This window comes from Mizuhopecten yessoensis, unplaced genomic scaffold (assembly GCF_002113885.1).
Source record: "Mizuhopecten yessoensis strain PY_sf001 unplaced genomic scaffold, ASM211388v2 scaffold2087, whole genome shotgun sequence".
Lineage (NCBI taxonomy): Eukaryota > Metazoa > Mollusca > Bivalvia > Pectinida > Pectinidae > Mizuhopecten > Mizuhopecten yessoensis.
The window spans coordinates 713,564-741,200 of record NW_018404371.1 but is presented as its reverse complement, the minus strand read 5'-3'; the positions used below and the strand labels follow the sequence as shown (position 1 = coordinate 741,200).

The 27,637-nt window shown below is 35.8% G+C and overlaps 2 protein-coding genes across 5 annotated transcripts in view; one reads left to right on the top strand and one right to left on the bottom strand.

The window, feature by feature from the left end:
* Positions 1 to 16,890, bottom strand: part of LOC110445127 (mediator of RNA polymerase II transcription subunit 15-like) — a 33,017-nt gene extending 16,127 nt beyond the window's left edge. For all 3 annotated transcript variants that reach the window (XM_021489547.1, XM_021489545.1, XM_021489546.1), the window contains exons 1-5: positions 16,724 to 16,890; positions 4,159 to 4,221; positions 3,126 to 3,264; positions 2,599 to 2,692; positions 2,018 to 2,171 (exon numbers count right to left, since the gene is read on the bottom strand). In XM_021489547.1, the coding sequence (XP_021345222.1) occupies positions 2,018 to 2,171; positions 2,599 to 2,692; positions 3,126 to 3,264; positions 4,159 to 4,221; positions 16,724 to 16,790 (517 nt within the window). In that variant the 5' untranslated portion in view covers positions 16,791 to 16,890. The remainder of the gene's footprint in view (positions 1 to 2,017; positions 2,172 to 2,598; positions 2,693 to 3,125; positions 3,265 to 4,158; positions 4,222 to 16,723) is intronic.
* Positions 16,891 to 23,376: 6,486 nt separating this feature from the next.
* LOC110445125 overlaps positions 23,377 to 27,637 on the top strand; it is a 6,726-nt gene continuing 2,465 nt past the window's right edge. The window contains exons 1-2 of one of the 2 annotated variants that reach the window (XM_021489543.1): positions 23,377 to 23,462; positions 25,844 to 27,226. In XM_021489543.1, the coding sequence (XP_021345218.1) occupies positions 25,861 to 27,226 (1,366 nt within the window). In that variant the 5' untranslated portion in view covers positions 23,377 to 23,462; positions 25,844 to 25,860. Of the gene's footprint in view, positions 23,463 to 25,843; positions 27,236 to 27,637 lie in introns of both variants that reach the window. The other variant, XM_021489542.1, reaches the window with a different exon arrangement.

The following is a 27,637-nucleotide window of genomic DNA, read 5'->3' as shown; positions in this document are numbered from 1 at the left end:
ACTGTAACGAGGACTAAGTCCCTAGAGGTGCGGCCAAACCTAGTAACTAGCACTGTAACGAGGACTAAATCTCTAGTGGTGCAGCCAAACCTAGTAGCTAACACTGTAACGAGGACTAAATCTCTCGTGGTGCGGCCAAACCTAGTAACTAGCACTGTAAGGAGGACTAAATCGCTAGTGGTGCAGCCAAACCTAGTAACTAGCACTGTAAGGAGGACTAAATCCCTAGTGGTGTGGCCAAACCTAGTAGCTAACACTGTAACGAGGACTAAATCCCTAGTGGGGCGGCCAAACCTAGTAGCTGGCACTTACTGAGAACTCAGTCCCTAGAGGTGCGGCCAAACCTTGTAGCTTACACTGTAACGTGGACTAAATCTCTAGTGGTGCTGCCAAACCTAGTAACTAGCACTGTAACAAGGACTAAATCTCTAGTGGTGCGGCCAAACCTAGTAACTAGCACTGTAACAAGGACTAAATCTCTAGTGGTGCGGCCAAACCTTGTAGCTTACACTGTAACGTGGACTAAATCTCTAGTGGTGCGGCCAAACCTAGTAACTAGCACTGTAACAAGGACTAAATCTCTAGTGGTGCGGCCAAACCTTGTAGCTTACACTGTAACGTGGACTAATACCCTAGTGGTGCGACCAAACCTTGTAACTAGCACTGTAAGGAGGACTAAATCTCTAGTGGTGCGGCCAAACCTTGTAGCTTCCACTGTAACGAGGACTAATACCCTAGTTGTGCGGCCAAACCTTGTAGCTTACACTGTAACGTTGACTAATTCCCTAGTGGTGCGACCAAACCTTGTAGCTTACACTGTAACGGGGACTAATACCCTAGTGGTGCGACCAAGCCTTGTAACTAGCACTGTAAGGAGGACTAAATCTCTAGTGTTGCGGCCAAACCTTGTAGCTTACACTGTAACGTTGACTAATACCCTAGTGGTGCGACCAAACCTTGTAGCTTACACTGTAACGAGGACTAATACCCTAGTGGTGCGACCAAACCTTGTAGCTTACACTGTAACGTTGACTAATACCCTAGTGGTGCGACCAAACCTAGTAGCTAGCACTGCACCGAGAACTCAGTCCCTAGGGGTGTGGCCAAACCTAGTAGCTAACACTGTAACGAGGACTAAGTCCCCAGGGTTGCGGGCAAACCTAGTAGCTAACACTGTAACAAGGACTAAATCTCTAGTGGTGCGGCCAAACCTAGTAGCTAACACTGTAACGAGGACTAAATCTCTAGTAGTGCGGCCAAACCTAGTAACTAGCACTGTAAGGAGGACTAAATCGCTAGTGGTGCGGCCAAACCTTGTAGCTTACACTATAACGTGGACTAATACCCTAGTGGTGCGACCAAACCTAGTAGCTAGCACTGCACCGAGAACTCAGTCCCTAGGGGTGTGGCCAAACCTAGTAGCTAGCACTGCACCGAGAACTCAGTCCCCAGGGTTGCGGGCAAACCTAGTAGCTAACACTGTAACAAGGACTAAGTCCCCAGGGGTGTGGTCAAATTTAGTAACACTGTAACAAGAAATAAGTCCCCAGGGGTGCAGCCAAACCTAGTAGAATTGTAACAAGGACTAAGTCCCCAGGGGTGTGGTCAAATTTAGTAGCATGATTGCAATATTCGTATTTTCATACCTAGTAACTGTCTTTCATGGTACATGTTATAGGGTGCAGATTTCAACTGTTTCCATGTTATGACCTAAAGAATAAGTCTGAAGGGGCAGGACCAGACTCTGGGCAAATCCTGGAGGCATGATTGTATCCATATCTCCATTGAAATGCAAAATGTATGTATGACTACATAGGGTTAGACCAGACATCTACACAAATCCTGGTAGTACCTAAAATGTAATGTGCATTTTTTCAAAACTATTATCTCAGTGAATGTTTATCTAGTCTCCCATTTGTGCTTTTAGATAAGACTGAAGTGCCTTATTTATACACCATAACTTTCCTTCCAGACCACATGGTCCATCCATGTTTTATTTCCAAGACACATGGCCTACCTTCTTCCCCTGACGCTAGCCTGGCCTCCACCATATGCTGTTCCAGTTGTTTCTCCAAAATGTGCCGTTCTTTCTTCAAGTCTTTCCCCCTCTTCTTCTCCAAGTACCGTTCATATTTCTGCTTTTCCTTCTCTTGTGCAATTCGGGCAATTTCCTGTAAAAAGTACCAGGTAACTGTTGAACTAAAATCTCGCTAAAAAGATATTCACTCTTGCTTTATCTCAATAGACAGCTTATTTTTAGCCCTTTCACCACGGTAGACCGTAACGGACTCATCCGGATTCAGATCAATGCATGGTAGAGTCTACTAAAGTTCCATAGGTTGAAAGGGTACGTAAGAGTAGGTTAAGAAGTATAAAAAAGCGAGCTATGGCTTACTAAAGCATACTGACCCTCATCTCCTTGTCATGGCCTTGGCTTTTCAGGTAAATGGGGACAAAAACCTCAAGAATTTTGGACTAACAAATAAACATTCATTTGTCCTTGACCTTTGTAACCTCTGTCTTTGTGACCTTGAACCTTGTAATCCTGACCCTGTTGACCTTCACCAATGTAACCTTAACCCTGGTTTGTACAAATACCTCGTCATGTAGCTCTCTCTGCCTCTGTCTAGCAGTCTCCTCCCCTTCAATCTCCTCCATCACACGACGGGCAATTTCTTGGTCCTCATCAGCCCTGGATAGGAAACAAACCCAGAACAATGATTAAGAAGTAATAATATTTGCTTGTAGATATGATAATTCAAAATAAGGTATCTAACAAAAGAAAAAGTAGGATAATAAATTTAAGTTTCATTTTAAACACAAAAGAAAAATGGTGTACCTATATACCTGGTAACAGTGGAACATGCCAAAAAAACAAGTATCAAAATACATGATACATTTGTACGTCTATTTTCCATATAGCCCCGAGTCTAAACTCTATCTTTATAAAGAATGTGTTTCACAGAAATGGATTAAGTCTGTTGTTTTAATTTAACCTCCTATATACATGGGCTGTCTCCTGACATTACCTTCATCCATTTAATCTACTAGATAAGGGATGTCTTAGAATATCAGGAGCCTCTGGAGATATCCATTGTTATGATACTGTTATTTGGACTACATACTGTACTCTGAGAGCCTGTAGCTCACTGTAGCGCTCCTCCTGCTGCCGAACCTCCTCGTCAGTCTGCAGGACCTTAGCCACAGGGATGTCGTCACGAACCGTCCTCCGGTTGAACCGGTTGATGCCATAGTGTCGTTCAACTGTGAATTCATATCAATAAGGTAATCAATTTAATGTTAAGTCACCTCAGCAAGCTAATGGCTAAATATCTGTTTCCTTTAAAGCGATTAATTTTGACACATTGATAAGCCATACTTATAACTAAAAGTGTGAGTCAATTTCATTTACTTGAACACATTTGATAGCTCTTCACTCCAGTCATTCAAGCTACTGGCATGTGACCCCAAAGATAGGTCAAAGTTATGGTTATGCACTTGAATAAAGGTGAAAACCCATTTATGAAAATTATTCATATTGACACATTCATCAGTTTAAACTGGCATATAACACAATACTATATATTTGTTTGAATGCTTTCAATTACCGTATATATCTAAAGCTGTTAAACCATCAATGGATTGAATGGATTCTGCTTTGTTCTTTGATTTGCGAGCAGATTAACTAATATCCCATCTACTCCTTTACGATTACTAAAAGAAAGTTTCAGCAGAATCAGCCTTATAAATACTTGGTGTAAGTGTGGTCTAAACTAAACTTGAAAACGGTGTCAGGTCGTGGTTTTGGCCTGTTAGTAGTGTATGGCTTATATAATGCAGTTTCATTCGACATTTTCCTTATAGTCTAACTTGTATTTTTTGTCGATAAGCTCATACATGGTGGACCAGAACTCAACACAACATACACCTAAAGTTTTTCCAACAACATGATTGTTCATGAAACATTAAGTTTTCAATCATTAAAAACACTGATATTCATAACTTCAAAATACATAGGGATTGAACAGCGGTTTTTAAATTTTCTTGCTGGATTTAGGGTGAATCTAAATTATCTGTATTGCTAATGTAATTCAAAGCGAAACAACCCGCATTCCTTGAAAACATGCCATTTACTGGTAGGATATATTCTGTACTTACTCTCTTTGTTTTGTATCTCATAAGCCAAGGCTCCATCTTCATGTACAAGCCACTGCTTACACACTGAAACACGGCAAATATATACAAAGAGTTATATACACCAACAGTACCATGCAAATATATATAAAACAAAAATGTACAAAGTATGATATTTACATTAAAACTTTAAGGCAAATATATACAAAGTGTTATATTTACACAGAAACAGGGCAAATATATACAACGTGTTGTATTTACAAAGAATCATGGCAATTAAACATATACAGTGTTATATTTACACTAAAACTAGGCAAATATATATATACAAAATGTTATATTTACACTAAAACTAGGCAATTATATATATACAAAGTGTTATATTTACACAAAAACATGGCAAACATGTACAGTGTTATATTTACACAAAAACATGGCAATTATATACAAAGTGTTATACTTACACAAAAACTAGGCAATTATATACAAAGTGTTATACTTACACTAAAACTAGGCATTTATATACAAAGTGCTATATACACAACAAAATGGCATATATATACTTACACTGAAACATGGCAAATATACGATGTACAATATAAACCCTAATTTTTTGTATCGTGATACATACAGCTAGACATTCAACAGACATTTACAGAGTAGGTAACAAATGATAGAAAATGCTTTACTGCTATTATCATTGACATTTATACAAAATCTACACCACAATCTACATCATCATCAACATGCTCATCACCAATAAAAACACTCGTTGTCTTGGCCATTTACTTTGTGTCCTGAATTTCCGCATCAGTGAGATGTTGTGCAGGCGATACCGTCGGTGCATGTACGTAGGATCAGCATCCTCCATCATTATAGGTTTTAAACTATATGTCAGTACACTCACTAAATTACAGCTGATGGTGTCAATCAAGCTGGCAATTGGTCATATATGGCCAGGTTAAAAAAAACACACACACATACAAACTCACCGAAACTTCTGGTCATATCTGTATGGCATGTTTGAAAAATTAATTTGAGTATGCGATTTCACATTATACAGTATTTAAACTCTTAAACATCTTTTGTAATAAGCTAGACTAAACCTCAGCTTAGATATTTATCAGGAAGGAATTTTAACTGCATTAATACATTGTATATATAGGTATAGTAATTATTTCTTTTCACAAATATTCATGTTTATGTCAGTTGATACAAATTTCACTTCTAATTAAATCCCAAATTTTATTGACATAGACTAATTAAAAATAAGATAAAATCCTTGCTGGAAACACAAATTCCATTGAATAACAATCACTAATTCACAGCGTTTGTCCAATTTGTCAAAAACTTAACTCGGCTGTGTATAATTACTTTTAGAATATAATATATGCACTATGTATCACGGCAACCACACTGTATATTCCATCAGAATTGTTTACTATACCACTGTATACACATAATTTAGAAAATTGTATCTCCTATTTAGTAATATGGTGTCCATTCAAGGACATACGTCCACTTTTTAAACATTACGGATCATCATGATCAGTATCCGCTTCTCTGACTGGCAAAGCTGCCTGCCTTTATATTATGCCATATATATATAATGGACAAGTTTGTTGTTGGTTACCTCGAACTTCGGTATATCCTTACCCTTGATCATGTCTATATACCATTTGTTACTTCCTAAGTCTGTTTACAAGCCAACTGGTATTCTCACTTGTTAGCTTGATTTCACAGCTGTAGGGCCTTATACAATTTAGTTTATAAGTTGACTATACTTTGTTGAAATCTGTTACATCTCATTATAAACAGTATGGTAGCAGGCACTTTACCCTCCGTACACAATTACAATAGTGCACATGATGATGTGCCAAAGTTTGTAACACAGCAAATTTATAAAGAAAAATAATCCAGAGATGTTGAACTTTCCAAAACATCTGCTGCTGCTGTCAGACCAGACATTAATGTGTGTATACATGCTATATTGTTATGTACATAACTTTGTGAAAACATGTTTTCACAGTTGAGTGGCAAATACTTCAAAACAATTTCCTCTACTGTTCTTATGGAGGATTCATTTTCATCAAATTTTGTATATTTCACAAACAGTCCTGACCAATATATATGAATTAGAGGTTTAATGTCAATGACATATATATATATATATACAGTTTATATTACTAGTAAATAACTTGTGCTTAGTTCATTTCTGAATTTTCGAAAACATGTTTCCTTTATAAGTATCAAGCAAGGAGCACAAATGGCTGGTATCACAACTTGAAACTAATTGATATGATCCAATAAATTATGTTTTTTAATATACATGTACATGCAGATGAAGTATAGTGATGAGAGTTAGAATTGAAATGTATTATATGTGTATACTATTACATATTGTGTCCGTTTTAGTTTTTAGTGTATAATGAAGATCATAGCATTGAAACAAACTGCCAAATTTATCAGCTAAAAACAACTCACTAAGCTACAATATGTGCGGAGTCAGGAAATTAGCTCTCAGAAAATATCGACTGTTTCAATAGCACTCTTAATACTTGTAACAGGCAGTCAGAGAGACGGCTTATAGTAATTATTTTCAATGATATGATTTTCTTCAATATACACAGGTTTGAAGAGACAACACATGACAGTATACATATAATAATACATTTACAATTTTAACTGTCATCATTAATAGTGTACATCATTTACATATGTATAACAACATAACTCATTGGATCATGTTAATCACATGTCTGGGAAATAAAAGATTGAGCTTCCCTCAGAAATTGCTTGAGTTTCCCCATCTCCTAGCGACTGCAGCAGACGACAACAATGGTGAATAAACAAGCTGATCATCTTAATTGTTGTGTTTTGTTCTGTTATGGTGCAAAATAAAATAGTTATTGCCCTTGTTATAGCTATTCCGTCTTTTCGTATTGCAGAGTTATCAGCTCTTGTGAACAGGTATTGATTGTTACATCATTTGTTTGTGAGAGTAATGTCATAATTATTTGAGAAAACGACGTCATTTTCTCACACAAACTAATGACGTAACAATCAATACCTGCTCACAAGAGCTGATAACTCTTCAATATGAAAAGACGGAATATGGAAACAAAATGTTGTGTTTCCCCTTATAATTTGCCATAATAAAACATGACTGATATCAGGTAAACAAATAATCATCTTTCCCTGTAGTCTTTAATTTGTTTAAGTCAATTTGTTTTATTTATTTCCTAGTTCTATTAAGATATATACATATGCATGTGCATATTATTGTTGGAAAATTGTAGCAATATCTTTTTATACAAATATGAAATTTAGCTTTAAATATATATCAAAATCAGTTTGTTTACATAAAATACAAAGAGACAGAAAAAACACTGGCAGCTGCGATAAACAGCAAACAACAATTCTGTACATTATGACAATATAGGGCAAAGTTGTCCAACAAGTGCTAGCTGGCATGAGCATAAAGCTTTGTATGGCTGTATGCACCTTAAACAAATCTTTGAAGTATGAACATACATGCATCAAAAATTCACACTTAATCCGAAAGCATTTTGCTGTCATGACTCACTCTATAATCAAACGAAAAAAAGAGGTTTACAAAATAATGCCTGTTAATATTTTTTAACTTGATGTACTTTTATCCTGATATTGATATGTACCGTTCAAAGGTGTTGAGATGTTGACAAGGCCATTGTGAACTTATCACATAAAAGTAATTGAATCTTATATAATTTATTTATTTATCAATGTACAAAAAGATATTATCAAAAGATAAATTGCTTACTGTAAAATTAATGAAATAAATTGTAGCAAAAATGTTCATCTATGATTTTTACACTTCCTGAAATACTCTCTTACTGACAATATTATAACTGTTAACTCACTGACATTATATATAGTATCTGGTTAAGGGTACTTACAGTACCAGGATGGTGTTATATTATAAGTATCTGGTCACAGGTTCTAACAGTACCGGTATGGTGTTATATAGTATCTGGTTACAGGTACTTACAGCCCCGGGATGGTGTTATATAATATCTGGTTACAGGTACTTACGGTACCGGGATGGTGTTATGTAGTATATGGTCACAGGTCAGCAGACGACAACAATGGTGAATAAACAAGCTGATCATCTTAATTGTTGTGTTTTGTTCTGTTATGGTGCAAAATAAAATAGTTATTGCCCTTGTTATAGCTATTCCGTCTTTTCGTATTGCAGAGTTATCAGCTCTTGTGAGCAGGAATTGATTGTTACGGCATTAGTTTGTGTGAGAAAATGACGTCGTTTTCTCAAATAATTATGACATTACTCTCACAAACAAATGATGTAACAATCAATACCTGCTCACAAGAGCTGATAACTCTGCAATACGAAAAGACGGAATAGCTATAACAAGGGCAATAACTATTTTATTTTGCACCATAACAGAACAAAACACAACAATTAAGATGATCAGCTTGTTTATTCACCATTGTTGTCGTCTGCTGACCTGTGACCATATACTATATAACACCATGCCGTTACTGTAAGTACCTGTAACAAGATACTATATAGCACCATCCCGGTACTGTAAATACCTGTAACCAGATACTGTATAACACCCTACAGGTACTGTTAGAACCTGCGACCAGATACTTATAATATAACACCATCCTGGTACTGGAAGTACCCTTAACCAGATACTATATAGTATCTGGTTAAGGGTACTCACAGTACCGGTATGGTGTTATATATTATCTGGTTACAAGTACTTACAGTTCCGGTATGGTGTTATATATTATCTGGTTACAAGTACTTACAGTTCCGGTATGGTGTTATATATTATCTGGTTACAAGTACTTACAGTTCCGGTATGGTGTTATATAGTATATGGTTACAGGTACTTACAGTCCCGGGATGGTGTTATATAGTGTCTGGTTACAGGTACTTTCAGCACCGGGATGGTGTTATATGGTATCTGGTCACAGGTACTTACAGCACCTGGATGGTGTTATATAGTACCTGTAACCAGATACTATATCACACCATCCCGGTACTGTAAATACCTGTAACCAGATACTTTATAACACCATACCGGTATTGTTAGAACCTGTGACCAGATACTTATAATATAACACCATACTGGTACTGTAAGTACCTGCGACCAGATACTTATAATATAACACCATCCTGGTACTGGAAGTACCCTTAACCAGATACTATATAAGACCATCCCGGTACTGTAAATACCTGTAACCAGATACTTACAGTCCAGGATGGTGTTATATTATAAGTATCTGGTCACAGGTACGTACAGCACCGGGATGGTGCTATATAGTATCTTGTTACAGGTTCTTACAGGACCGGTATGGTGTTATATAGTATCCGGTTACAGGTACTTACAGCGCCGGGATGGTGTTATATAGTACCTGTAACCAGATACTTACAGTCCAGGATGGTGTTATATAGTAAAATAGTTATTGCCCTTGTTATAGCTATTCCGTCTTTTCGTATTGCAGAGTTATCAGCTCTTGTGAGCAGGTATAGTATCTGGTCACAGGCACTTACAGTACCGGGATGGCGTTATATAGTATCTGGTTAAGGGTACTCACAGTACCGGTATGGTGTTATAAAGTATCTGGTTACAGGTCCTTACAGTACCGGGATGGGGTTATATAGAATCTGGTTACAGGAACTTACAGTACCGGTATAGTGTTGTTACATCATTTGTTTGTGAGAGTAATGTCATAATTATTTGAGAAAACGACGTCATTTTCACACACAAACTAATGACGTAACAATCAATACCTGTTCACAAGAGCTGATAACTCTGCAATACGAAAAGACGGAATAGCTATAACAAGGGCAATAACTATTAGATACTATATAACACTATACCGGTACTGTAAGTACTTGTAACCAGATAATATATAACACCATACCGATACTGTAAGTACCTGTGACCAGATAGTATATAACACCATACCGTTACTGTAAGTACCTGGAAGCAGATACTATATAACACAATCCCGGTACTGTAAGTACGTGGGGCCAGATACTATATAACACCAGCCCGGTACTGTAAGTACTTGTAACCAGATACTATATAGTATCTGGTCACTGGTACTTACAGCACCGGGATGGAGTTATATAGTATCTGGTCACAGTCACTTACAGTACCGGGATTGTGTTATATAGTATCTGTTTACAGGTACTTACAGCACCTGGATGGTGTTATATAGTAAAATAGTTATTGCCCTTGTTATAGCTATTCCGTCTTTTCGTATTGCAGAGTTATCAGCTCTTGTGAGCAGGTATTGATTGTTACGTCATTGGTTTGTGTGAGAAAATTACGTCGTTTTCTCAAAAATTGATAACGTTACTCTCACAAACCAATGACGTAACAATCAATACCTGTTCACAAGAGCTGATAACTCTGCAATACGAAAAGACGGAATAGCTATAACAAGGGCAATAACAGATACTATATAACACTATACCGGTACTGTAAGTTCCTGTGCCCAGATACTATATAACAACATCCCGGTGCTGAAAGTACCTGTAACCAGATACTTACAGTCCAGGATGGTGTTATATTATAAGTATCTGGTCACAGGTTCTAACAATACCGGTATGGTGTTATATACTATCTGGTCACAGGTACTTAAAGTACCGGGGTGGTGTGATATAGTATCTGGTTACAGGTACTTACAGTACCGGGATGGTGTTAAACAACAGCAAAACGTTCCAGAGCTGATCAACACCTAATTACATTACGGTGTACTGAAGACCAGGGGTGTAAACATTCTCCTTCCAGAAACTAGCCCTGCATGGGCTATAACATAAGTCTACTGATCATGATAATCCACTAGCTATATAGCCCAAAATAAAGTTCTGCTAGCTTAGCTATAATAGCCAATTAGAAATCATATGGTCATAAATTGGATCATGATCTGTATGTCGTAATCAGAAATGGTTATCTGTTTTTCTTTAAATAAACAAAAAACTTCAATTTATATTTACACAAAACACTGATTGCCTTAAAACTTGTTTTTTTTACACCCGTCCCCCTGAAGACACATGTACCAACTAACAACTCAAGACATTTTAATAAAAAAAAATATAATTTACATTTATTATAAACCAAAATATGAATGATCAAATTTGATAATCTTGTCTGTTTTAAGGTTTAAAAGCTAAATGTGTTTGGTCACCACAATCATCTACTTTTACCATTTTCTCCAAATTAAGATTTATCTGGAACTTTTTATACTGTTATGACATATATCATTGTAGAAAAACTACAGTAATAAAATATTGAATTCTGTTAAAATTATGTCAAAGTGAAATGCTGAAAGAACTGACTGTCTATATACAAAACTAATTCTGATTATAAATTTGTCTGCTGGATAACCAAACTGATCACCTCTAGTGTCGAAAGCTTTTCACCACTAGTGTCGGAAAACCAAGGTAAAACCACTCAAATGTACCAATAGGATTATGATTACACCCGTCTAATAGATAAGAAGTCTTAGAAGCAACAGTTGAAAGAGTTATAAAAAAGAACAGCCGTGTAGTTTATATAGGTAAAGAGATAAAACATTTTATGATGAATTGTTGGTAATCAAAATGTTTTCATGCATAACACTTTATAATGATATAGCCAGTTATATAAAATACAATAGAATACTTTGGGGAAAAAATCCTGGTTATTACCTGTTAGAAAATTAAAAGAAATTAAAATCCTGATTAACTGATGATGAGTAAAAATATAGCTTCTAAATACTCTCAGTAGTCGAATCTGGAACTGCAAACACTAAACTAGTGCTTGTCTGTGGTGATTTACCCACTCAAGAACTTCTTACTGGGGATCTACAAATTTTATTTTGCTCCCCAAAGGTTATGTAGTATCAAAATTGACAATGGGGCCGGTTCAGGTATCCCATTATAATCAATATTACCAAGCTCTTTTTTTGCGTGAACTTGGTATTTGTGAGGGTTGGTCATTGAACAGGCACCAACTAGTGACCAGATGAGGGAAATTCAGCACCAAGCCAGATTCTGCAAGATTCTGCTATTTGAACCCCAAATATCCAAATTTTAGAGAAAAAACAACAACAATATAGCAACTACAGATAACAGTTGAACTTTGTTAATCGGATCACTTTTGTTCCTAGAGAGAATGTCAGTACCAGTACGTAGGGTCCCACAACAACATTAATTGTGTTTTATTGATTGGAAAATTTGTTGGGGTAATATATCTATCTAGCCTGAGTTTCCTCTGGCCCTGATACAGGATTTGGACATTTTGACAGAGACATCTGGTGTGGGACCATATTCCATCTTTGCGTATTGCAGAGTTTATGAACTTCTCTTGTGAGCAGGTATTGATTGTTACGTCATTGGTTTGTGAGAGTAACGTTATCAATTTTTGAGAAAACGACGTAATTTTCTCACACAAACCAATGACGTAACAATCAATACCTGCTCCCAAGAGAAGATAACTCTGCAATAAGGAAAGACGGAATACCTGGTACTGACATTTTCTCTAGAAACGAAAGTGATCAAATTAACCCTTTCACCAGTGTAGACCATAATGGACTCATCCAGATCAATGTATGGTAGAGTCTACAAAAGTTATCTAGGGGGGAAAGGGTTAACAAAGTTCAACTGTTATCTATAGTTGCCATATTGTTGTTGTTTTTTCTCTAAAATTTGGATATTTGGGGAAATCCCTCCTGTTCTTTCTGAGAAATAGCGATAACAAGAAAATAGTGGTCTAAAAAGTAGATGGTAAACACAGGCAAACCAAATGATGCAGTCTGCTTAAACTAGCAAATTTACATGTATTAGGAATAAATAGATTTATGGAATTTTGTTGGAAAAATACAAACCTTTGTCTTCAGTGCAGGATTGATTACCTACATTTATAATATTACAAGCCATTTACATTGCCATACACATGTAGTAAACAAGCCAAACAAACAGAATTTAGGTAAAAACTTGAAAATGTTCGTACTGAAGCACAAATGCTCTCACACTCCAACTTCCCTGAAAATGGAGTTAAAGTTGCATTGAACTAAATTTAAACAAGCCATTCGGATTGATATGTCTCGCCTATGCCCTGCTTTGACCATCAATGCACACATCAGAGAAACTAATTTAAATACAAAAAAATCATGTTGATGGAGATGCTGAAAAAGTCATGATCAATGGACCATCGAAAGTAGCATTTGATGCATGGGTTAAGATGCACTACCTAGGATGCATCTATGGTCCAAGTTTGGTTGGTCTAGCACTTATAAATACTTTCAGTGAAACTAACTTAAACGTAAAAACTTAATGTCGACGCCGGAGCCGTCGCCAGAAAAGCAACACATTAGTCTCGCTTCCACTTTGTGGCGGCGAGACAAAAACCATTTATGTAAGGCACTGTGACCTTAACTTGTCATATGTTGGTGTATAACCTCTCAAGATGTATTCACATACATGGAATGAATGAAGTATAATATAGATATGGCTTACAAAATTCTGTTGAATGTTAAGGCCGAGTGCATCGATCCCTGTACCATTGGGCATTGCCAAACAAATGTATCTATAATTAATTTGGGAGGTTTTCTACTGATATGACTGTACACATGTAGCTTTAACTTTTTTTCTGAAAAGAAACACATTTCTTGCAGAACTTACATGAAAAGATAATAAAGATGAAATATACAAATGAAATCAACAACAGCTTTCTGAAAATTAAAATGAATTAGGGTTGGAGACTTATGGGATAGGAACATGTAACCTCAGAATTTTGATAATATTTGTTCACTCTAAACAGATGAGCCACGTACTGAGGATGAACAGCAGTTGTCTCGACATGTCTGGCCTATCATATTTTTAATCCCCAGGACAGTTATATCCAAAATGAAATTAAGGGGAGCTAGGTCACTGTATGTATGTATGAAAAACAACAGTCTAATTCTCTTCTTTTGTTTGCAGTGGGACAGGGATCCTTAAAAGATCAATACTGTGAATTAACAAAAAAGTGTTTCACTGGAAAGAAAATGGAATAAACAGGAACCAAAGGATTAAATTACAGCTATTGCCTTCTATGACCAAATAGACATTAAATTCATCTAATTAATTAATATTTGGTTATGAATATTTCTTGGAAGCTTAATTCAGGGACTCTTAATAGAATTGACAGTTATATAATTTACTGTTAAGAAAAATATTAATCTTGCTTGCGGTGGAAAACAAACAACGAAATGTAGTCAACAGTACACTTGCATGTGTACTATATTATTGATTCCATGAGTTTAAATGGAGTTTAATAATATGAAATGGCAAGCTACTACAGTTCACTAATTGAAACATCAGACAATTAGCCTGATGCCTTTCTCTCTAGTTTTCATGAATGTTGTGTTATATATACACAGTATTAAACGTCAACTGACAAACTGGGGACAGTGGGGAGTTCTAGATACATTTTAAAAAGCACTTGGAGTGCGTGGTTGGGTCAAGCGAGCAAGAGTGAGCCATGCTGTGAACATACTTAGTCATATGACCATGTACATATACCATTTTTAAATACATTTTACACAATCAGAAAACATGCTTAATGTTGCATAACACTACACAGTGTTCTGAATTTTTTATCTACATGCATTTAGTGCTGAATTGTCAAAAGGCCTTAAGTTGTCTTGGCCTGACAGGCTGAGAGCATATATATAGTAGTTAAAGTTTACGTTTTAAGTTTAAGTGGCCCTGACACCAGACTTAGACATTTTGACAGATAGATGACCAGACATCTATCTGTCAAAATGTCTAAGTCTGATGTCAGCGCCATAGGAAACTATGGCTACCCTTTATCCCTTTTCTCTGATAGTTTTACATGATTTTTAACAATTTTTTTATCAAAACAGAATATGTGTAAGATGTTTTACTCCCCACCAACACATGAAAAACTTTGATCTAAATCAAGATTTTGTTAACATTAACATCCTCGGAAAGCATATCTGGGAACCAATTAAATCTGCATCACAGGGATGCTTATCTTAGGATCATCCGATGCACTCTTTGATGCAATGTTTAATGGACACTTATTACTTATACTGGATGCATGTTGATACAGCAATTGCACCAACAAAAATTCAACCAAGTCAACAGTAATGGAGTAATCAGAAAAATGGTTAAGTTTCACTGTCTCACCAGCTTGGCCTGTATTTATTTCATGTGAATGATAATTAAAACCATAACCCATCCCAACTTCTTTGCTTACATCGGCCTAAATATGCATGTAGCCAAATTTGTCCCAGTTCCTGTCAATTGGGTAAAGCACATGAGCGGTTGGACCTGCTGGATTTTTGTTTTCTATGGTGTAGCATGAAATGTTCAGTCAGCATCACAGTATACTTCATATGTATATGTACTGACAACACTTGTATATGTGTCCTCCATTATATAGTATGTGACATGTCCCTGTGATCTGTGTTGTGCACCCAGTTATCTTATTCCTTGTTCGGGTAGACTAGAGCCCTTTTTTTGTCTCGTTATATCATATCGTAAACTGTCCTAAGTTAAAAGGTTTTATTAGACCAGAGCATGGTGGCCAATACACAAATCATACTTATTTTCATGGAACCATAGTGAGCCTTGATATTAACAGGTCGGGGAAAACCACCACCTTGCGTATAATACGCAAACTCACCTACTATACGCCAGTTGGAGTATGGATTTGTTACTAAAAATAACCCAAATCGCTTTAACAGTAACTTTAGCAAGATATTATTAAAAATCGCATTAATATACAACAAGATAAATAATATTTTGCTAAAAGATGTTTACTGAAAGCGTTGGCTACTTAGAAACTTGATGTAACTTTAGCGGAAGTATTGCATCTATTTTTGGTACTTTCCCACATGCACATTATGTTTCATGACTGAATAAATAAGACTTGGACAAACAAAAATGAGAAAGTTAATATTAAAGTGATTTTGGCTATTTTTAGTAACAAATCCATACCCTTATTGGCTTATAATAGGCGAGTTTGCGTATATACGCAAGTTAGTGGTTTTCCCCGACCTGATAAGTGTGTGTAGTTTAAACACTCAGCCATATCATTAATTCAAACATATTTTCCATATAAATGTCCATCTATTTCAATAAGTAATTAATTATCGGTAATTTTGTAAATATATCTTATTATTCTGTGTAAATGTATATATATGTTGCACCGGTTCAGGAGAAGATTAATATAGGCACTGCCTGTTGTCTAATCCTTTCGTAAATACAATAAAATTTGTTGAAACCAAACCATAATGATGACACTCTGCAGTGTCTTACGATGGCTCGATTGGTAAGCTATTTCCAGTTTACCGTTTTTATTTAATTGAGTGGGAAACATTCATGCAAAAAAAATCTTCTTATAACACACAGGTCTCTGACATTCTACAGCTATATGATATGATAAGATATTATGATACATGTGTATATTTTAAACGCCAAACATCACTCAGTATACTATCACATTGGAATGACCCGAACGTTTGAACAGGTGAACTGTGAATAGTTTTACAATGACAAATCAGTCAGACTCACCATTTTCAACTTTGCCCTGCCTTGGCATGGTGTCGCGTCCCCGTTTATGGTCAGCAGCCTCCGCCATATTTATGCGATTTTCTGGCACAAGTGCCCGATAGTTTCACGTCCACTTTAAATTAATTTCGTACATATTGTTATGGCATAAACTCCATAACCGGAAGTTGTAAAACAGAAAACCGGATGTAGGAAATGAAAACCGGTAAAGGAATCTGTGAAGATTACCTCTCTTCGAGTTACAAAAGATTGCGACAGTATCGTACAGGTTATACACTCTGGATTAACCGGTTCGTCTACTTTTGTCGAAACGTTCTATGCAGGGTTTGAAGGCACAGATTTCAAGTGTAACATTGAGCAATCAAAACGAACATTTTTGATGTTTTACTAATTGACCAAAAACTGAACAAGAAAAACGTCTAAAACAGTTTTATATTTTCTAAATTTAAACAGCTTTATAACCCATGTTATATGTGGAACTTTTACTTTTATTAAGTTTTAAGAAGAAATTAGAAAGATAACAGTCGGAAAAAAATCAACAATATCGTTTTGAGAATAAAATTGAAACGCATAAATAAAAATAGTGTCGCAGAAAAAAGAATGAAAGGCTTTAATTTAGTTTGCTTGCATTTAAACGAGAAAGACGTTTATTCAACTGAATTTAATCTGCAGTACAGGGATGCTTATCTTAGGATCATCCGATGCAATTTGATGCAATGTTTAATGAACACTTGTTACTCATACTGGATGCATGTTGATACAGCTATTGCACCAACTTGGCCTGTATTTATTTCATGTGAATGATAAAACCATGACCCATCACAACTTCTTTGCTTTCATCGTCCTAAATATGCATGTAGCCAGATTTGTCTCAGTTCCTGTCAATTAGGTAAAGCTCATGAGCGGTTGGACCTGCTGGATTTTTGTTTTCGATATAATTTCCAATAATTTAAATAAGAAATCTTCGGAACTTGTTTAATCAATCGTTAATCAGCAGATAAATAAATACAGTACTTAAAATAAGAACAAATTAAGATGGCAAAACAACGAAGGTCGGGGTAACCTATAATAAGTTTCACTTTCCTATTTAAAAAAACAACAACAAAAACAAAAAGAGGAGAAAATGTGCAAACATTCGTTGAGTTCTGATAACAAACTTGGGCGATATTGTATTGATTTATTCTGTATACTGTAAAAAACAATTGCCAAGAATAACATAACGAATGAGAGAGCACCTGTTATATTTAGCTGGCATTTCAAGTAACAAAAGGTTCATCCAAGCTTGTAGAAATCCAACACTGGTGTCAAATCTGTTTCTTTGAAATATATAAATCAGAAACAATGTAATATAGATGACAGGGTGTCACATAGTACTAATATTAATACCTGGTTACTGACGACGCAATATATAAAAAAAAAATTGTCGTCAGAAAGCTACGTTATACCAGCTAGGGTGTCACAATACACCAATAGTGTATCACGATATTTGCAATACAGAATGAAAATATTGTGATACGCATCCCTATATATTGTCAAAAGAAGGATGTGCTCAATTTTATAATAAGTCGTTGTCAGAATGTTACATGTATCAAACTTAACCAAATATAATATGGATTTAAGATTTTTGTCAAACCAACCATCGATTACAAATTTAAACTATTAAAAGCCATCTTCATGATTTAAATTTGCATATTTGTTTGAATTTGTAGTAATTTGCAAAGTTAAAATACCAAGCAGATACATGAAAATATGCTTTTGAAAAATATTGCTATACAGCAATATTTCATCTCTGTATTGTGATACGATATGATATACCAATGTATTGTGATATACCTGTTATCCGATATATTGTGACAGCCCTAATAGACGATGCCACGATTAGAACGGGTTGTCAAATTAAAGAAATGAAAAGGATTTATAAATTCTTAAGTTTCTATCTTGATAGAGAACTTATATCTTCAGCATGGTTTTGGTTGATTTTTTGCAAAATATGTTAAATATCTGTCACACCTACAGCACGACATGGCAGTATAGATTCAATAGTTCCAAGTGCTCTATTATCGTGATAGGCAGATTCATTCCAAGGGAACCCTCGTTTTCCTGGTCAATAGGAACCAATCCTATTCAAATTGCATTATCACATCTTCACCTCGGCGTCCCAGTTTCCAATAGGATGAACAATGGCGAACGGGTTGCTAAAGCATGTGAAAAAGGAAGAAGTGTCATCCATGCTGTTCTTGGAATTAATGCAAAGTCGACTTCCATGAATGCTCTAGTGGAAGTTAATATATACAGGAAAGTCGTCATTCCATCAATTCTCTTTGGATGCGAACATTGGTCGCAAATCAACCAGGCGGACATCCGTAATTTAAATACGTTCCAGCATTACGCTGACAAATTTATCCTAAACGTAGGGAAAAGGACACGGTCAGACATTGCAGAAAGCATATTGGGAATCCAGCGAATAGGCGCCACTATCGACCAACGGAAACTCATCTTCCTAGCACAACTGATTAACCTAGATTGTAGATACATTGTAAAAAAATGTTCTTAGTCCGTCTTTATAGCTACATTATTGGCGAGGAGGTTTCATCCCGGATATTGTTGCAATAATTCACAAATACACCCCAAGATCCTGTCTCGATTAGTACCAGCGAGAGTTCAAATTCCCGGGGAATGGTGAGTGGAAACGTGTCGTAAAGAGAGCCATTAGCCGTTTTGAAAATATTGCCTTAAGAACGAGGCTATCCAACGATGATGACTTTATTAGATTTAGACGAATTCATTCGACGTACCATCCCTATGTTCTGAGGGCTGCTTGCACATGTACAAAGCATATTAGACAAGTGTACTTCCTGTGTAATGGTTTGACCTGTGTTAATTCAAATCAAATCCGACGATGTACCTGTTGTCAGATAGACATCCAAGACACGACCCGCCATATATGTGTGTCGTGTCAATCAACCAGGTCACTGAAAAACCGCTTCCTGACTAATGTTATGCTTGCGTATGGACCACAAGTTTATTGTTATCTAAATGACATGGAAGACGAGGACTTCCTGTGTTCACTTTTTGGTGCAGAGACCCTAGTCCCAGACTTGCCAGACCACCCTACCAGAGACGATTTCAGATTTAAGTGTGCAGCCTTCATCAGGGAAGCTATGCACATCTATTATAGCAATAACTGAGCAGGCACTGCTACTCATCTATTTGCTGAACCCGATTGTGTTTTCTTACCAATAATATATAAAGTAATTATATAATATAACATATATTGAACTGTGATGACATATGATGATCATTCGAAATCGTATGGTCTGAGAAAGCTTATATTTGGCTATTATCCTATCACTAATTACTGATTAATTAGTATGTGTAAATACTAGCTGAATATTGGTGGTAGCGCATAACAGTGATATGTGCGTGCGTGTGTGAGGAATGGTGCGTTCGAGTGTGTGCAAGGATGTGTGCGTGCGTTTCTGAGGTGTGTGTAAGCTTAAGTGTGTGAGGGTGAGTGCGTGCGTGTGTGAGGAAGTGTTCGTGCTCGTGTGTGTGATGATGTGTGCGTGCGTAATTCTGATGATTGGTGTGTGTGCGTGTGCGTGTATGTGCAAGGAAGTATGCGCGCGTATTTGATGATGCGTGCATGTGTGTGCGTGTGTGAGGATGCGTGCGTGCGTGTGTGCGTCCTGTGTGCATGTGGGAGGGAGAGAATGTGTATGAATGTTAACCTGAGATTTATATTCACTGAACTGGACCAAGGAAATTGTTTTCCTCAGTGTCTACTGTTTTTGTAAATGTGTATATATATGTATCATGTGTTTCAATGTTTACATTTTATGTTTATGTACAATTTATCTCCATATCGGAGGAAATAAAGATTGATGATGATGATGAAATATAATATGGATTTAAGATTTTTGTCAAACCAACCATCGATTACAAAATTTGAACTATTAAAAGCCTGCTTCATGATTTAAATTTGCATATTTGTTAGAATTTGTAGTAATTTGCAAAGTTAAAACACCAAGCAGATACATAACGTACATACAAATATGCTTTTGAAAAATATTGCGATACAGCAATATTTCATCTCTGTTTTGTGATACGATATGATATACCAATGTATTGTGATATACCTGTTCTCCGATATATTGTGACAGCCCTAATAGACGATGCCACGATTAGAATGGGTTGTCAAATTAAAGAAATGAACAGGATTTATAAATTGTTAAGTTTCTATCTTGATAGAGAACTTATCTCTTCAGCATGCTGCATATTTGGCAGATTTTTTGCTATTTTTTGTTGTTTTTGTTTTGACATTTTATAAATGATTTTTTAGGCATTTTCATTTCTTTTAATCATCTGAGCTTAATATGTTCTAAAATAGTTCAGTTTCATCATACATGTATGTCAGGTCCGACTGAACTATGTAACTGTAAAAAAAAACGATATAGCTATATCCATCTATAATTGATACCTGTATGCAGCAATATGTGTTAAAGTTTTTATAGAAATAAAGCAAAGTCACTAGAGGTTTACTTTTAATTTTCATAACTGTAAATTTTCATTTTTTAAACTTTTCTTTGATGTATTTTGTAATAAAATGTTGATAAAATATTGTATTTCTATACAGCTATATATAGCTATATCAGTTGCCAGAGTTAAATGGATCTGTATGTTACCTCATTTGTTTTTAAGTTTAGTTTTTTAAGATTTTTGAAATGAGAGTACACAAAGTTTGAATAAAATATAGAATGTAAAGAAACACTTTCCAGTGCTTACTTTTAGTAAAAAGATGCTACAACTGAAAACGGTAAAAATGAGCTATTAATGGTTGATCTGAGAGAATGTGTTGTATGAAACACAGGTAAATATCGGTTATTCACAGGTGAAATGCAGATTTTATGAAACAGTATATAATTGACTTGCCATTGTTTCATAAAGCAACACTTGCCTATTGTTGGTAAGTATGTTGGCACTCAGATAACACCTGGCAGCAGGAGGCCCAAGACACACCTTTATACATGTATCAAGGTATGACACCAAACGGATGTCACCAGGGGGTACCTGAAGTTAGTATGTAGAGCACGTGTCTTCCAATTTTCCATTTAACAACAATGTCCTCAGGTTAGATAACGGGGAAATGTATAAGGATCAACTTCAAGGAAAATATGCATAAATGAAATGCATTATCACTGTCAAAAAAACCCGTTATATACAAACCATAGACGGTACAAGTCATCACCCGACAGATGAAAGTTAGGGGGAAACATAATGCTGAACAGAGACGTATAATATATACGTCTCTGCTCTGATGTTCATCTATCGGAATACCAAAGACCATCTTCAAAATCCAAGGTTTTTAATATCACTAATTCCTTTTGTTTTACATATGAGTATCTTTTAGTCTGTGTTACATGCATAACTGACTGTGATATTTTATACTTGTGTTGTAATGTTGTTATCCATTCTGTAAGTGGACCCTTGGGTCTGTTGAATTGGAAATAAATAAATAAACGTAGCGAATATTTTTTCGAAAGAGTAGATATGTATATCACCAGCCATTCCACTTGGATGATGATTTCCTGTGGTCAATCACGGGTTCCTTATATATCCCAGTAATTCACACAAAACTCATTAACTACCTTCTAAACAGATTTCCTGTCAGATCAAAATGTGGCCGTACAAGAAATTCATTATAACCAAAGAAATTACTGAAATAATGATAGATTCCCGGGGAAAATGACACTTGTATACAACCTAAATATGATCATTGAGGTGTCATTTTTACCGAAAGTCGATCTAAACCCCTAAAACATATAAAATTACTCTGAACACCCATGGGGCCAAGTTTAGAATAGGTCGAAATATAGATGTAACAAAGTATCAGGTCCCTGTGAGGTTGATCAGACCACTTCCTACAAATGTTTTTACTGGGTTTAAAAAAAAAAAATTATCAAAAAGACAAATGATAAAAAGTTTATGATATATGACCATTTTAATAATATACCACGAGTGTCCTGATATCAGCCAGAGGGGCCGAATTAGAAAGGAGAACACACCGAAAAGGTGTTTGATATCAAAATTGTCATAAAATAACCTCCAATTATCAAATCATAAGAATGGAAATTATAAATTATAAAAACAAAAGTTATAAAGGCCCGGACGATTAGTGTATTAAAATAGCGGTCTCTCTTGTGTTGTACCGGACTCTTCAAATATCAAAATGTATGATATCAAAATTGTCAAATTTGTCATAATTGTCGTCAAATTTGTCATAATTGTCAAATTTGTCAAATTTGACATAATTATCAAAAATGTTATTTACCTCCAATTATCAAATCATACTATATATAGAATTGAAATAACAAAAGATATAAAGGCCCGGACGATTAGTGTATCAAAATAGCGGTCTCTCCTGTGTTGCACCGGACTCTTCAAATATCAAAATGTATGATATCAAAATTGTCATAATTGTCAAAATTGTTATTTATCTCCAATTACCAAATCATATATATATATAGAATGGAAATAACAAAAGATACAAAGGCCCAGACGATTAGTGTATTAAAATAGCGGTCTCTCCTGTGTTGCAGCGGACTCTTCCGGACCTTTGTTGGTTTTATAGGTACATATGCCGTAATGTAGTATGAGCCTAAGTTTGTGTCCTACTGCCGCCATATTTGAAAGGGAACGCAGACGGAACAATTATTACGACATTGTATTTCACTTCTGACCAGTAAGTACACAAAAAGATAACAATGTACGAAAAATCCAATGTACGCACGTACGGTCAACATTCGATCAGAAAATCGAAGTTTGCTGACTTTAGATCACCCTCTGAATGTTGAAATGCTCTCCATATTTTGTAGGGAGACTCGATGTTTTACCCTAAACTGAACATTTCAGCCAGTATATTCCCTTAACCATCCTATGTTCTAAGATCTAATGGTATTAACTAAAAGAACAACTAAGAAGATGCTCTTCTGAGATTTTGGTCGCGGATCGGTAAAGTGCAGGCAAAATCGCCATGCACCCAAATTCGCCACCCTGTGACGAAAATGCCATATGACGTCATAATACATAAGATATGACGTAAATAACGTAACCATAGTATTTAACACAGTTAAAGCCTTCAAATATTTTGTATAAGAAGGGAAAATTTAGATTATTAATCAAAACAGTTGTAAAATATCTTGTAACACAACGAATCTTTTATTTTTTTTGTCTGTGCACAGGGGCATGGTACAAATGTCTGAAATACACACATGCTATACTGATATTGGTCACAACACACATAAACATACAGTGTATGTTTATGTGTGTTATGACCCATATAAGTATAGCATATGTGTGTATTTCAGATATTTGTAACGTGCCCCTGTGGTCTATGCGACAGACATCTCGTCAACTAAACTCATTAATATGAGGCCCGTTGGTAGTTATTGAGTTTAAATTCATTACATACATTGTACACATTGACAAAACCCATATCTCGGTGCTAATTGCAGTAAATGGTTGACAAGGCTGTCAATGCTAGTAAATTGTTTTTCTACAAATTAAGGAACATTTTAAGAGTGCATGAAGACATCAAAGTAAACATATCAGAATACCAGTAAAAACGACGTATGTCGACGAAATTGTGGAGGAATTTGAAGGGGTTAAATAAAAGCATATTTAAATGTTGATTTCTGGTCCTTATAACAGGATAATATAAAAGTGAATATATACAATTATAGTTCACTATATGGTATTTATAAAAGAAATATATTTTGTTGTATTCGGCACATCAACTAGTAGAAATAAAAAAAAAGTTTCATAGTCTGTGATATGGGTACTAATAACGGCCAAAAAACGGATGAAATCTCACTGCGGGTTAAGCGTTCTATTTTCAAAAGCAAATTACTTAGATATAAAACTTTTCCTGAAAATTAACCACCATAGGTAGTCTTGGTCAAAATTCGAAAAAATATTGGATCCAGATGCAAGATCTGAATTTTTAAAGATAACTAAAAAACTGTCAAAATTGTACCAATTGTGATAGCATGTTCATCAGATTTATAGTTATAAGAATTTAACAGGTTACATTCTTGAGATTTGAAGCATTTTCTTCAATTTTTCTCGATAATAGTGAATACACGGATGTTTCAGGAATGCATGTACAGGTAAGTTTTTTTCATGAAATATAATATAAATGCAATTTTTCGCCACTCAAGTTCTGCTTTCAAAAGTTACTTTCCAGACAAAATCAACAATATTTTCGACAAATAATTTCTGCAAAGGTCATTATTGACATTGTTCTTGACATGGGAACATACTAATTAAGCAACTTCCATATTTCTTTTTCATTTGGAGGAAAGGTTATGAGCATACTATACAATGTATACACCGACATGAGCCTGTATCAAATACCTTAAGATATAACGTCACAGTTTTTGCCAGGTGTTTATAGGGTCCGGTTACAGGGACTCATTCTCAATTGAAGAATGACCGATTTCAGTCTTTATTTTCGAAATTGGATAAAAAAAAAACAACATTTTTATACAAGTTTCCAGTCACAAAGTGCAATGTTCAAAACTACTTGTATTACCATCTATGAAGGAGCATTCAATCTGAGTACATAAATAACGAAACTTTGAAATTGAATTAACAAAACACTGAAAATTGATGTGTTTATTTAATTATTGCTATACATTTCACTGTAAGAAACAGCTAGATGACTGCTAATCACATGGCAGGTTTTATTTTTTCCAAACATATGATATTTTCTCATACCTGTACGTGTGCATGTGAGAAGTCACTCAGAACACTGATATTTTCCCCAATTCCTGCTCAGGGGCCCTTTCCCAAAATAGCTGGCAAAACCCCTGAACATTAGCAGGGGCAGGGGTCCTTAAGTCTGAGGAAAAATATTCTTTCCACACAGATGTACGTATACAGTTGAATAAATTTATGATCAGAAGTAAATGGCTAGAGGAACAGGTGGTTTATGAAATTGAAGATTTAACCATGAATATAATAATGAGCCTGATTCATTAAATACTTTTACTGTTATTGCAGGATAAAAGTTATTGCAGGATGAAATTCTTTTATTTAATTTTCTTTTTTACTTTTTTTTAGCACAGGTGGGATCGGAAATGGAAACCATGCTTTTCAGTGAAATCTCTATAAACAGTGATGGCTGTTGTCTTGTTTGTCACGACGACACTGTGTACAAAGTCAAGGTCATCTTTGGTCAGGAGGTCAGGAAGTGTGACAGCATGGAGTTCCATTTAGAACTGGAGCAGGTGTTTCGGGCTGTACTTCATTTAGCTCAGAGTGATAAACCCATCCCACCCATATTCACCAATCACTTGATGGTGAAGCCTCTCAAAAAAGACTGGGCTATTTGTCATAAAATTGGGTTCCAACAGAACGGCAAAGATTTGCAGACGTCAAGATATTACTTTCAGTTTCATGTAAGTGAACGGCCAGTCTGGAAAACCACCCAGGACAAAGTGTTAAGTGGTAAGAAACCCATCTTCACCAAGAACCATGAAACCACAGGTAAGCAGACAAGGAAGAAACCAACTAGAAATAATGAGAGGGACGACTCAGAATTCCCTGACAGGGAATCTGAGGACAGAGAATTCGAAACCAACAGTAGACAGCCTAAGAATAGGGAATTGGAAAAGCAGCAAACTTCTAGTAGACAATTACATAATGGAGTTGGGTACAGTGGCCATGGGAATTTGGATAAGGGACATACTCATTGCAGGAAAACGGATAATAGAGAGTTACAGAGAAGGGAATTGCAGAAAAGAAACTGTTATGCGAGGGAACAAGAGAATAAGGAGACAGTGAGTAAAGGGAAAAACAGGACAGCATCTAGTGACAGTGAAGATGATCAACTGGAAAGCAGAAGATGTTTAAGGAGGTCAGCTAGAATAAGTGATATTAGTAGTAAAGAAATTGACTCAACTGGACGCCGAAGTATGAGAAAACGCGTTGAAAGATCTGCTGTTATTGAGTTATCACAATCTGGGGTCACTGATTTAGACATCACAGGTGGTACAGAATCTGGTCCCACAAATCAGGAGGACAACTGGAGACAAAAGAGGAAGTCTAGCAATCTTAATGTTGACGATATTACAGGATTTTCTTATAAAGTGAATAAGTTTCGCTCAAAAATATATGGTAGAGACGACCAGTTGGGAAAGAACAATCGGCATGTGCTGTACAGAGCTGGTGGTTGTGGTCATGGTACAGAACGGCCGCCTCTGATCATGGAGCTGCCAGAGGTGTCTCCCTCAGATGGGACAGCAGAAATCCCCAACAAATCAAAACGGAAGAGGCCATCTGACACTGACCAAACACTTACAAAAGACCAGACCAACAGTTCAACAGAAAGGTGTGGTGGTTTAACGGCTTCTATTCCGAACAACAAACCAACCTATGATAATGTTCAGACCACAGTCAACCCACGTAGGAATCAGGATGGGTCATCAGACTCTCGTCAATCTGGTACGTCAAGTGAGTATATAGATTTAATGTCACTACTTAAAGTACAATATATAACTTAAAAAAAGATATATATAAACTTCACTCAAATTCATATCCATTGAGTGTTTATTGATATTTTAGTGACTTTGTAGTAATAAAAGATATATACCCCATTCAAACTTTACAGTTAAGAAATTGGTCATTCTCAACCGAGAAAATTAAAACTGACCTTTAAAAATTAATATAAATTGTAAAATTATTAAGATGGTTGGAAAACAAAAGCAATTTGTTTCATGTACCTTGCTTTATTATTTGTAGGCAGGGTTCTCCCCAGATTTTTTTTAAGCTGATATGTTTCATCTGCAACGAAAATTCAAGATGGACACGCTAATATAATACCTTATTATACCTTATCAAACCTAAGGGGGGGGG